Source organism: Sarcophilus harrisii, chromosome 2, assembly GCF_902635505.1.
Source record: "Sarcophilus harrisii chromosome 2, mSarHar1.11, whole genome shotgun sequence".
NCBI classification, from domain to species: domain Eukaryota; kingdom Metazoa; phylum Chordata; class Mammalia; order Dasyuromorphia; family Dasyuridae; genus Sarcophilus; species Sarcophilus harrisii.
The window spans coordinates 516,497,580-516,511,562 of NC_045427.1; the positions used below are offsets into that span (position 1 = coordinate 516,497,580).

At 37.7% G+C, this 13,983-nt stretch overlaps 1 protein-coding gene across 2 annotated transcripts in view; it reads right to left on the reverse strand.

Annotated features, from left to right (window-relative positions):
- CORO2B (coronin 2B) overlaps positions 1–13,983 on the reverse strand; it is a 230,773-nt gene that overhangs the window by 96,405 nt on the left and 120,385 nt on the right. For both annotated transcript variants that reach the window (XM_031955316.1, XM_023498304.2), the window contains exon 2: positions 9,517–9,717. In XM_031955316.1, the coding sequence (XP_031811176.1) occupies positions 9,517–9,717 (201 nt within the window). The remainder of the gene's footprint in view (positions 1–9,516; positions 9,718–13,983) is intronic.

Here is a 13,983-nt window from a genome sequence, read left to right on the forward strand (position 1 = left end):
GGGGAAAACATAGTAAAGACAGGATAGATATAAAGGCACAGACTTTGCTCATTACAACCTTAAATTCTATTACCATAAGCCCATGGTACTCCCATGTTGCCACCTCCAGAAAAATATCATTTTCTCTTCCTTTTTCTTTCTTCTACCATCTTTGTAATATCATGATTACCAAATGATACTCTGTTACCTCCTAACTCTTTAGAATTTTGAGGGAATACTCCTCTACTCATCTATATTTAGAAATGTAGAAGGAATATGAATGCCAACATACATCATATGACTAGATTGAGGCAGCAGTTTTCTGTTGTTAATAGGGCACAACCTCTTTGATTTCAAAATTGTCATAATTGTCCTTTCAAAATGGATGACACCTCCAGTAGCCCTCTACCTGGGAGAGCATTAGAATGCAAAGAGTATGATGTTATGTCAAATATTCATGAGGGCGGAGTGGTAGACATGGAAACAATTTAGTATATGACATATCTTGACTGAAAGTAGCAAGTGAAGCTTTGAGATACTGGTTTTCTGGAGGTTTGGGGTGGTTTTTTGCTGCATACAAGATGCTGCATCTACCATCTCTATCCCCTTTTCCTAGCTGTTATTCATGACTGGAATGTACTCACTTCACACTTCTGCCTCTTGGTTTCCTTTAAGATTCATCTAAAATATCAATAGCTACATGAAGACTTTCTAATCCTTCCAGCTAATAGTATTCTCCTGCTCCACATTCCCTTGTATTCATTTCTTATATATCATGAATATACTTGTATATCTATGTGTTATTTCCCCCACTATGATGTTAGCTTCTTGAGGGCAGGGATCGTTCCCCTTTTGTCTGGCATCACCAGTTCCTGGCACAAAATAGGCAGTAAAATTTTTTGTTGTTGTTAACTGTAAAGTGATTGAGTCTTCTTGAATTCAGAGAACCAGGAAATAATTCTGTTCTTTTTTTTCTTGGAGAATCTCTCAATCTCTGTCTCTGTCTCTCTCCCTTCTTTTCTTACTTCTAGCTCTTACTCTGTCACTCTCCCTCCCTCTCTTTCTCTCTTTTTTCCCCTCAATTCCTCCTTTTTCTGTCTCTGTCTCTTTCTCTCTATCTCTGCCTCTCTCTCTCTCTCTCTCTCTCTCTCTCTCTCTCTCTCTCTCTCTCTCTCTCTCTCTCTCTCTCTCTCTCTCTCTGTGTGTGTGTGTGTGTGTGTCTCTCTCTCTGCCTCTCTCTCTCTCTCTCTCTCTGTTTTTTTCTCTCTGTCTCTGTCTATTTCTGTTTTTCTCTCTCTTTCTGTCTCTCTCTGTCTCTGTCTGTCTCTGTCTCTGTCTCTCTGTCTCTCTCTCTCTCTCTTTTTCTCTCTCTCTCTGTCTCTGTCTCTCACACACACACACACACACACACACACACACACACACAAGTAATTGTTTATTCATTAAGATTCAGCCTACCAATCATTCTATTGTTCACTGCTGAAAAGATCCAGAAATAAGGAGAGCCTTGGTCTTTAACAGATTTGGTGCAGAAGGAATGTGGCCATGGGTTTAAAAGAGAAGAGTACTTTTAACATAATTGGGAGAGATCTGTAGGCAATGTGTCTCTGAAAGTCCATGTGCTCCAATTCTCTTTATTCTCTTCTCTTCTCTATTCTTCTCCAAATAGATTATCCACAAACACTGACTGGGCTTGTGATTCCTCCATACTCATCTGGGATTGGGTCATGCAGGCTTAATATAGTCATGAAAAAAAAAAGTTTGATTCAATTATTTCAATGCTCTGGATTCTCATAGAGCTGAAAGCAATCTCAGAAACTATGTGCTCCAGCCTCCTCGTTTTACAGATGAAGAAATTGAGGCTTAGAGAGGTAACATAAATTATCCAGATTTATCTATCTAGTAAACATCAGAATTCAAATCTGAACCTAAGTTTTTCTGGCTCTAAGCATAGTACTTGTCACATATAGATATCTCATCAAGTTGTGACCAAGCCTTCTGAGTCATGGGAACTCAAGTTGGTTCTTGACCTTGAGGAGCACAAATTCAGTCAACAAATATTTTTAAAATACCTATTACCTTTTTCTATGAAATTGTAACTTCTTTAAGATCACATAGCTAAGTATCAGAGTCAGGAATCAAACTTAGGTCCCAAGACTCCAAATTCAAGAGACTTATAAAGAGATCACTTTCCAAGATTTGTCATGATCATGATAATAAATCCTATTTCAAAAGCATATTGAACTTTCTGAAGCACTTTCACAATCATGGATGGATGTTTGATTCCTGCAGCACATCTATATAAAGGGGTAGAGATGTGAAGGTCCCATTCTGTAGTCAAATTCTGAGTTTTTTTCTCTCTAGAATTTTGGCTACTTTACCAAGTCATTATCTATTGTTCACTACCAAAAAGATTCACGATCAATCAGCCTCACAAAAATTCTGTAAGGTAAATAGTGCAGATAGCATTATTCTCATTTGATAGATGAAAAAAGTGAGATTTAGAGCCAGTAAAAAAGAGCAATTTGGTCTTTAATGGATTTGGTATAGAAGAAATATGGCCATTCTTGCAGTAAGTCTATACAAAGGTAAGGTATGTGAGGGTCCCATTCTGTAGCCAAATCCTGATGAGCTGGAAAAATAGCCAAAATTTTAGGGAAAGGAAACTCAGTTCACTGGGTATGAGAAGACGTAGCTACTATCCCCACCTCATCCTCACTCCCAACCTGGAAGGCCAATTTGAAATCAAATAGTGGCTGACAAGGAACACTATCTTTGGCTCCAGGAAAGGTACCTAGCTAACACAGTGGGCCATCTTTGTTATCTCTATTTGTGATTTTCATTCTCTGGGCCTGAGACTGTTATGACTTTCCAGCTCTAAGACAAACCAATAATTCCCTAACAGGTTGGGGAAAGGCAGAAGCTATGGATTTTTTAAATAGGAAAGAAAAGGAATTCAAGCCCAGAATAAGTCCTACAGTATCTAGGTTACCTTTATTATATTCAGCTAAATACGGATATGAATTAACTAGGTGACTGGTTATTTCCAGAGACTCTGGTTTCCCAGGAATGCAATAATCCAACTCTATTTTTAAACACTGGTTGGGAGCAGGTTAGATGGCCAAATTTGAAGGCTCTCTCTACATTCTAGTAAATCTGTTCTGTGCACAAAAACATACAGTTTCCCAAGGTACCTCAAAAGTTCCATTGATTCCATTCATAAGGTATCTCTTGGCTCCCCACATTTCATGAGACAAACACAGAAGCTTGGGGCAGGACAGGGGGCAGGGGAGAGGGGACAAAGATCAGGAATGGGGAAAATAATGAAGTTTTCTTGTTCAACCTCTTTAGACAGGGATTACTTCAAGTAATTCTCCTTGTTAACTGGAGTCGTCCAGGAATCTTAATATTGTCTTGCTGATCTCATCTATTAACTTCTAGGTCAACCCAAATCTCTCCTATTATCATCTAAGTCTACTCTTACCTGCCTGGTTCTCAGTGGAGATGGAGAATACTTGACCATTTTTTCCTATCCTGGCTCAAAGGATCATAGGAAACTGGAAGGGAATTTACAATTCATTTAATCCAGAGATTTTAACCTGGGATCCATAGACCTCCTAGGTATCCATGAATACATTTCAAGGGAATCTGTGAATTTAAAAAAAAATTAGTTTGATAACTATACTTCAATATAATTGGATTCCTTGTGATCCTATTTAAATTTATGCATTTAAAAATCAAATGCGCTCCAGACTACCAAAAGGATCCATGACACAAAAAAAGAATCCTTGATCTAGGGCAACTGCCTCATTTTACAGATGAGGAAATTAAGGCCTAGAAAGGTTAAGTAATTTACTAAAGATCATACACGTAAGTGGTATTAGAGCCAGTTATTGAACCTATATCACTGGTCTGAATCCAGTGTTCATTCTCCATCATTTTCCTTGAGACTTATAAACAATTTTTTTCCATAATGATGATATTCATAACAAAATTCCATTTCTAAAATACTCTGTAATTTTGAAGCACTTATATACATATGTAAGTCTACATATGTTACAAAAGTATATATAAAAGTATACATATACATAAATATATATGTTTATAAATATGTGTGTGCATGTATAAAAAACTTTTTGCAATCCAATTTTCTTGGCAAAGATATTGGAATAGAGTGTCATTTCCTTCTCCAGCTCATTTTACAGATAAGACAACTGAGGAAAACAGGGTTAAGTGATTTGCCCAGGGTCATGCATTGAATAAGTATACAAGGTCAGATTTGAACTCAAGAAGTGAGTCTTTCTGACTCCAGGCCTTATGCTCTATCCACTGCACCAACTAGCTGCCCTATAAAAGTGCTTATACATATATAAGTGCGCATGTGTGTGTGTGTGTATATATATATATATATATATAATATACACATATATATGCACATACACACATATATATACACATATATTTATGCAGAACTTATTTCATCAAAATAAATCCATGAGGTAAGCAAACTATCTTTCTTTGATAGATGAGACAACTGAGATAAAGAGACATTCAAATTTATGCAGCAAATCTGTCCCAGCACCCAGAACTAGATCTAAAATTCTCTTGACCTAAGTTCTTTTCATCTCAGTTTTCTCCACTGTAAAATGAGAGTATAAGACTGAATGACCTCCAAGAGCCCTTCCATCTTTAAAGCTCTGTATGGTCCCTAGATTTTAGACCCTGCTGCTTCTAGCCCAGCACTCTATTCATTATATCATATTGTCAGTCAGGACTTCTGAGGCTCCCTGGCCTTCGGGTTTCATTGCAGCAACAGCAGCAACAACTAGCTTCCCAAACACAAAAAATGTGGTGGTCTGGACTCTGATGCCCTGGCCAGCATGGGCTGAGGGAAATGGCAAAGGGGTGGAGGAGAAGGGAAGTTGTCACTGAAAGGCCAAGTGTTAATTAGGCCACTTGGAGAAAGTACCTTGTTTTTGGAATATTCATAAGGTCCTTCCAGCTGTGCCAAGCAATTAGAATGCTGATTACAGTTCCTTACATCTGCAGTTTAGCATTCCACTCCAGAAATGAGAGAGTTAGGGTCTGATGTTGGGAGCTCTGGTCTGAATTTTAAGTGGAAATTCAAACTCAGGTTGATTTAACAATGACCTATATAGCAGCAATAGGGAAGAGAGAGCTAGTGCTCATTCCTCCAAGTCTCATGACTGTCCTTGCCATGAATGTGAAAGGTTGTTCTGCTTTTATTTTGTTCATCTTTCTCATCCTGGGAGTATTTAAGAACAGAAATCTTAATTCAAAAGGGAAGTAAATTTGAAGAAATTCAATATATTCTCTGTCACAACGTGGGCTAAACTCATTCTTGTGAAGGTGGGCTATGGGACAAGATGTCCCAGGACTCCAAACATTGGTGGTCTCTCTCCTAGCAAAACGTCCATAGGAAAAGTCCATAATTTAAGCCTTTTCTCCCTCAATCCGTGGCCACATCATTCGCAGGCTTGGGGAGGGAAGAAAAGATAGGGAAAGGAATCTAGTCTGACACTGATATTGAACATTTCCTTTTCCACTTTCCTTTTAACATAATTAGGAAGAGTTTTTAATCACTTGACAATTACAACAAGGATTCATTTATCTGGAGATCAGATTTGGTGATGGTAACCTCAGCCTCTTGTAACAAAGTTATAATGTGGATCTAAGTGAAAATAGCCTTTGTCAAGCAGTTATAAAGATCATACACTTTGTTATTAGCAGGGTTGCAGCAGCCTCAGGTCCTTGCCCAGTTAACTGTATTTAAATTAAAGCAGCAAGAAGATATCCTGATGATACTGAGAAATGTTGACAGATTACAGCCACAGAATGCATCAGAACTATAGAGTTGACAGGAGAACCATACCAAGCAGAATTTTTTTTGTTTTTGTTTTTGTTTTTTTTTATCTGCTTTCTAGTAAGTTTTTCAGCCTTTGGCTGAATGGCCTTTGACCATTCAGAACAGGAGTAAAACCTCAGTTAGCCTTAATGTTCTTTGTGTTATCATACTTCAATAACTGAATTCATAATGATGAATCTATGTCATCAAAAAACTTAAATTATGATCAAGATTTTCTAAAAATTTCTAAAAACAAAACTGGAAAATGAGTAATACATTTGAGGAATTTTTCTAACTAAAATGACTAAAATAATAAGAGCTTGGATCCTCAAAGGACAAACTTGTATTGTTTGGCCTTAATCTTAGTCCAGTTCTTACATCTCCATGCCCTGCCATTTGTTCTCCCATGAGAACTGAACATTTCACCCTCAGAAACCTGGCCCCTGATTGGGTAACTTCCAACTTTTCTTTCTCTGACTTAGGTCTACCATGAAATCTTCCTGCAATCTCCATTCCATAATGTTATCTCAGTGTTATGTTAACAGAACCCCTCCCTCTGATTTCCAAATATGTGTTGTCTTTTTTCCCCCCGAGGCAATTGGAATTAAGTGACTTACCCAGGGTCACACAGTCAGGAAGTGTTAAGTGTCTGAGACCAGATTTGAACCCAGGTCCTCCTGACTTCAGTGCTGGGGCTCTGTCCACTGTGCCACCTAGCTGCCTCTTGTTGTCTTTTGCTATTAGACTGTAGTCCCTTTAGGGGAAAGGACCTTGTTGCTTACTTGGATTTGTAATCTCAGTGTTTAGCACAAGGCTTGATATATAATCAGTACTTCATTTATTCAAGAAAATACACCTACATGGGGCAGCTAGGTGGTGCAATGGGTAGAGTACCAGCCCTGAAGTCAGGAGAACCTGAGTTTAAATCTGGCCTCAGACACTATGTGACCCTGGGCAAGTCACCTAACCCCAATTACTTCAGAAGAAAGAAAGAAAGAAAATATACCTGCATAAAAGGTTTATCTACCCAGCCATGCTAGATAAATGAGACATTACCATAATCAAACCAGTTACTTATAAGTTTGGAATATTGATCATTTTTTAACCAAGTTACAAGAAAGATATTAAATTGCATTTACAAAAAAAAAAAAAATCTGATTTTCCAGATGGGATCATGTTGTTAAAGAAAATTGTACATGTGTGTACACTTATATACTTAAAACATATATATATGTATGTATGTATGTATTATATGTGTGCACAATATGTGTATACCTATCTATCTATCTCCTGTGAAATGCAAACAAATAGATGGGTAACCTTTCCACAGTTAAGGACCAAGACTCTAAGGCCAGCTCCGATTTGCTGGAGGGTTTGGAAAAGGTGATGGGGTGTGTGCTGGTGAGCCAATGGCTATCTTACAAATGAGAGAGTATGGGCAAAGCAGCGATGGGGACTGGCTCACAACATGGAAAAATAGCCTTTTGTCATAGGCTACCCAATCCAGTCATGGAGCTGTATCTCTATTGAAGACTAGATTTTAGGACTGTCTGTATCTGAGGGTGGGATTCTTCCCAGAATGCCTCTCAAAGTATCAGGAAGGAGACAAATTAATGCTACTTGTGTTTGCTAAGCACAAGTCCCTTCACAATCTTCACTCATTGCAGCACCAAGTGCCATGATGTGGTTTTGTCTGCCAGCCTGAATGAGAAAAATGATTCGGTCCAAGCCCAAGTATGTATTTCCCAAATAGGAGGGCCTCCAAAATCCATCTTCTATCAAAGGCTGATACAGGAAACTTCAGGAAGGAAGACTTCCATGTAAAACTCCTCCTAAAGACTCAGTGGAGGGTAGGAGTAGGAATGAGTCAGCAGGGAGAGGAGAATTCAGCCATAAATAAGTGAGACTGACAGATAGCACTTAACAGGACTCTTGCGACTCCCACGTGTCTCTGGAGAGTCTGCAGAGTGGCTGGGAGTTTAAAATTTTTATGATCCAGGCTTTGCAGATTTAATTTGCCAAAGTCACGCAAGGGTGAGTGGGTGGGTGGGGGAGAATTATATAGCAGGGGGCCAAGGGAGCAAAGCTGGAAAATAATATCCGGAATCTTCTTAGCTGAAGATCTCAAATGTTACATTAAGGCATTGCTATTTTTTCTTTTTTGCAGGTATCTGTTTCAGTCTCTCCCCTTCCCACTCTGCCCCCTTCCTAGTAGCAACACTTAGAAAAGGAATTTTTTTTAGAAAAAATATGAAAAATCATATAGGACAACCTCCTCACTTTTTGAATAAGGAAACTGAAGCCCAGATAGGCTAAATGATTTTCCAATAGTGGCCCAGCAAGTTGCTGAAAAATTCCAAGTCTTTGACTCCAAATCATAAGATCTTTAATAAGTATATTTTAATTTTAAAAATTAATAATTTTATTTTAACATAGACACTTCCCAAGAAAACCACTCCCCCCCCCCCTTCATTCATACATGCACTTGACTACAAAGTATATTCCCTGAAAAAAATAGTCTTTGTTATTGTTGTTAAGTTGGTCTAATTCTTTATGACCTGATCTGGAGTTTTCTTGGCAAAAGAATGGAATTGTTTGCCATTTCCTTCTCCAGCTCATTTTATGGACGAGGAAGCTAAGGCAAATGAGGTAAAATGACTTGCCTAGGATCACAAATCTAGTAAGCATTTAAGGCCAGATTTCAATTTAGAAAAATGAGTCCAGGGCCAGCACTCTATCCACTGTACCACAAAACTGCCTTGGAAAAAATATTTTATCAATTATGAATAGAAATCAGGACTTTTATAAAATAATTTTGACAGTATAACAGAAATAGTCCAATAACAGGATTGAGAGAGGCAGCTAGATGGTACAGTGGATAGAGCACTGGCCCTGGAGTCAGGAAGACCAGAATTCAAATTCAGTCTCAGGCATTTGACACTTATTAGCTGGATGATCCTGAGCAAGTCACTTAACCTCTACTGCCTTGCCAAATAATAATAATAATAACAGAATTAAGAGATAAAAAAGGCTTTAGAAATCATCTATTCTTTCCTTTTACAATCTGAAGGTAAGGCCCAGAAATAGAAAATGAATCATATAATTAAGAAGTGGCAAGGCGAAGATTCACCTCAAGACTTCAGATTTAGAAGTCACTGCTCCTACCACTGTACCACACTGAATCTGTCAAATCTCAGGCAACTATCGCTCCCTCCCTCCAACTTAATGTGCCAAAAAATGTAATCTCCATATGCAGAGACTCAAAAATAGTTGGTCAGTCTTATCTCCTTCAGGGGAGGGAAGAAAAGGGAGAAGTAAAAAACAAGAAACTGGACTTTCCACAAATTAGATGAGCAGCCTCAGGCTAATGGACAAGAGGCTGGATTTGATATTCTTGCAGGGGTCCTCAAACTTTTTAAATAAGGGGCCAGTTCACTGTCCCTCAGACTGTTGGAGGACTGGACTATAGTAAAAACAAAAACTTTGTTTTGTGGGCCTTTAAATAAAGAAACTTCATAGCCCTGGATGAGGGGGATAATCGTCCTCAGCTGCCACATCTGGTCCACCAGCCATAGTCTGAGGACCACTGCATCTTCTAGGAGATGTAAAGGGGGCTCTGGGTGCTTTGGAAATCTGATCTGCATTCAAGAAAGGAGGCAAAAATGTCATACCTGCTCCAGGGGGATTACAAGAAAGGATCCACCTCCTGCACTCTCTGTAACAATGGCAAGGAACCTGGCGTTGACAGCACAGAAATGGTTATCATGCACATTCTTGGTGATGGGGATGCCGTCAAAGCAGTGCTCTCGGTTGGCCACCTTCCCGTAGACATTCCGGAACTTGGAACTTCGGTATTGCGGGCGCCAGGACATCTGTGGGGGAGAGGGGGAAAGCCATGTATGGCATCAGTCCCACCAGGCTTCCTTCCTTCATTCGACATATACTTACTGTGCAGCTATTGTTTCCAGGGTGCTAGGCTCGATTCTGGGAATACAAAGATAAATTAGACCCCTCCGCTGAAGAAATTTGTAACCCAATACCGAAGCTAAGATAAAGATGAGCCCAACACTGGGCAGAATGTTCTCACAGTGGGCAGAGTGCCAACAGGAAGAGTGTGGTACGAATTCAAAGGCAGAGGGAGAGTCATGACTTCAGCCAGAGCAATCAGGAAACATCCCATCGATACAGTGGAACTTGAAGGAAATCTAGGAATTTTGTGGAGGTGAAAAGGAAGCACTTTTCCGGCATGGGGGAGGAAAGGGAGAGAGATACAACCACTACAAAGGCACTGAAAGGGGAGGTACGGCTCTGCACTTGAGGAACAGCAATAAGGACTCTTTGGCTCAACATAACATGTGTAAAGGGAAGCAATATGTAAAAAAGGTAGCCTGAGGCAGAGTGAGGGCTTCAAATGCCAAACAGAAAAATTTTTATGTGATCCTGGAGACTGTAAGGATTCCCTGGAATTTTTGGAGAAGCTATGAATTATGGCAATAGCTATTTTGAGTAGAGAGAAAGGGCTGCTTGTGAGAGACGTTGTGGAGGTAGAAATGGCAAAATTTGGTAAATGACTGGAAAAACAGAGTAAGAGACAGTGAAAAGTCAAGGATAATTCTGAAGATACAAACCTAGAATACAGAAATGATGGTGATACCCCCCACTAAAAGTGAGGAATTTTAAAAGACAGGTGTGTGGAGAGAGAAGATGATGAAAGAGTCTGTAAAAATGATGGGGTTGTATTAGATGACCTCTAAGGTTCTTTTTTTTTTTTTTTTTTTTTGCCTTAGATTTATAACCTTATGATTCTGAGAGATGAAGACAAGTCATTACAGGTGAGGGGAATAGCACAAAAGCATAAAAATAGGAACTATAGGAGATTTTAAAGTAGGAAAGTGATATGATCAAATTGTGCTTTCCTGGGCAAGAAAAGTCACAGTGAGAGCTAGAAACATCCAGTATGCTTTGCCTCCATCTGGATCCTGAAAGGGAGTTGCAGGAAGGAGGAAACAAGTTCCTCAGGGAGTTGTCAGTCTAAAGGAAGGAAAGCATGGTGCACACCTTCGGGGAGTTCCCAGCTTAAGGAAGAAACACAACTCTTGCCTTTAGGAAGTCTGAGGATTCGATTCAGTGTCTGCACTTTGGGAGCTTCCAGGAGGTTCCCTAACCCACTCAGCAATATAACTGATGTGGCTCTGGCACAATTAGCCATGATATATGACCCAGTAGGGCTGGTTCCATGGAGTGTTTAAAAATAATGGTGATAGGTTACAAAGTCATGTACACACGGAATCTCATTTGATCCTCACAACAACCTTGTGAGCTACACAGAAACTATGTAAGGGAAAGGTAAAATGATTTGACTGAGGTCTCACAGCTAAAAAGAATCTAAGAATTAGAACTCAAGTTTTCCTGACTCAAGTCTAATACTCTATCCACTGTTCCACTTAGCCACCTTAAATTTATTTAAATCAGATTGATCCTTATTAGAAAGCAAAACTACTACTCCACCAACTAAAAGCTATTTTTTTAGTTGTATGGATCAATTGCACTGAAGCATTCAGATCTTGTCAAAATATATAGCACATAGCATGCATTCTTGAGGGAATTAAGAGTGATGTCTGATTTGGGATTTCTTTTCTTGTAAAAGAGTAAGTATCCAGAATGAGGATGCAACATTCTTGTGGTCTATACAGTGGAACCTAGAGGCAAAGACCAACAAAGTTTTTTATTGTTGTTTTTTTCCCTTGGATTTCCATGGCCTAGTTGGATACCCCAGAACTAGGGTCACAATGACAACAACATGATGTTGTTGTGGTTCATTTGTTTTGTTTTCCTTTTGGGATTTTCTTGGTAAAAATACTGGAGTGATTTGCCATTTCCTTCTCTAACATTTTATAAATGAGAGAGGAGACTGAGGCAGAGTTAAGTGATTTGTCTACAGTGTCAGTGCCTGGGGTCAGATTTAAGTTCAAGAAAATGACTTTTCCTGACTTTAGGCATGGCACTTTATCCACAATACCTCATTTTACCTAACTATTAATTATCTTTCAATCTGAGGGGCGGGGAGTTGGTACTAGGTCCTTTTTAACTTTAAATCTATGATACTATGAATAATCTTTTATCTTCTTCTGTAATGTCCTTTGCTTTGTTGGTAGATATCATACTGACACTGAGGCAGGTGAATGGTACAGTGGATATCGTGCCAGGCCGAGAATCAGGAAGACCTGAATTCAAATATGGCCTCAAACACTGGCTGTATGACAATTTAAGTCACTTAACCCTGCTTGTGTCAAAAAATAGGACATGAGTGAAAAGTAACAAGACACACAACAAATATTAAAGAAAATTACCCCTTAAAAACAGAATTGGTCAAATAAAAAAAGATACAAAAATTCAGTCATGAAAATAATTATTAAAAAAAAGCAGAATTGGCAAAATGGATAAAAGAGGTATAAAAATTCACTGAAAAAATAATAACTTAAAAATTAGAATCATAACTCCATGATAACAAGAAAAAAAGTTGAATAAAGACAAAAGAATGAAAAATAGAAGAAAATGTGAAATATTATAAAAGACGAATAAATTGGAAAATTGGTCAAAGAGAAATAATTTAAGAAGCCATGATCAAAGAGTTTACACATCATATTTCAAGAAATTATCAAGAAAAACTAATCTAATATCCCTGAAACAGAAGGTAAAATAGAAACCAAAAGAATCCACCAATAATCACCTACATGGGGATCCCAAAGTGAAAACTCCAAAAAATATTATAGCCAAATTCCAGAGCTCCTGGGACAAAGAGAAAATACTTCAAGCAGCTAGAAAGAAACTATTCAAATAACCACACTCAGGATCATACAAAATTTAATAGCTATCATATTAAAAGAGTGGGTGACTTAGAATATGATATTTTGGAAGGCAAAACCAAGAATAATCTACCCAGCAAAACTGAATATAATCTTTCAAGGAGAAAAATGGGAATTTAATGAAATAGAGAAATTTCAAGTATTCTTAACAAAAAAAATCAGAATTGGACAGAAAATTTGTCTTTCATATTCAAGAATCAAAAGAAGCACAAAAAGGTAAACATGAAAGAGATCAGAAGGGATTATTCAACAAAATTAAACTCTATATTTATAGAGAAGATGATACATATATCTTCTAAGAACTTTATCACTATTAGGATAGAAGGATTCCATGCAGAGAGTGTGGAAGCGAATTAATTATGTTGGGATGAAGTAAAAAAGATGGGTAGGTGAGAAAAAGGGATGTCTTGAGAGAAGGGATAAGGGAGAAATAGATTGGGGAAAATTATCTCACACAAAAGAGGATATAAGGAAGAGTGTTTATGATGGAGATAAAAAATAAGGGTGAAGAGGTAAGCAAAGCTTGAACTTCACTCACATCTAAATTGGTTCAAAAAGAGAAATATATATATATATATATATATATATATATATATATCTTTCTATCCTTCACTTTTATATATATACTCAACTGATAATACAAATTTGTCTTATCCAACATGGAAGTCAGAGGGGAAAGGAAGGGATGCTAGAGGGAGAAGAATGTGATAGAAAGAAGGATAATAAATTTTAGAGGAGAGACAGGATAAAAAGAGAGAGAATGATAAATAGAAGAAAACAAAATGGAGAGAAATGCACAGTAGAGTAATCATAACTATGACTGTGATGAACTCATCAACAAAACAGAAGCAAATAGCAGAATGGATTAGAAAACAGAATTTAACAACATATTGATTACAAGAAACACACTTGAAATCGGGAGACACATATATAGTTTAAATAAAGGACTGGAATAGAATCTATTGTGCTTCAGCCAAAGCAAAAAAGGCAAAGATACTAATCATGATTTCAGACAAAGCAAAAACAAAAATTTTGAAAATAAGAGAAAAGATGAATAAAACTGAAAGAAAAAAATAAATAAATAAAATGAGTTTATTTTTAAAAATAAAGCATTGGTTAACTTAAAAAAAAAAAAGAAGAAAACCAAATTACTAGTAGCAAAAAATGAAAAAAGTGAATTCGCCACTAGTGGAGATGAAATCCAAGCACTTATTAGGAATTATTTCATCTAATTATATGCCAATATAACTGACAATCTAAATAAAATGAATA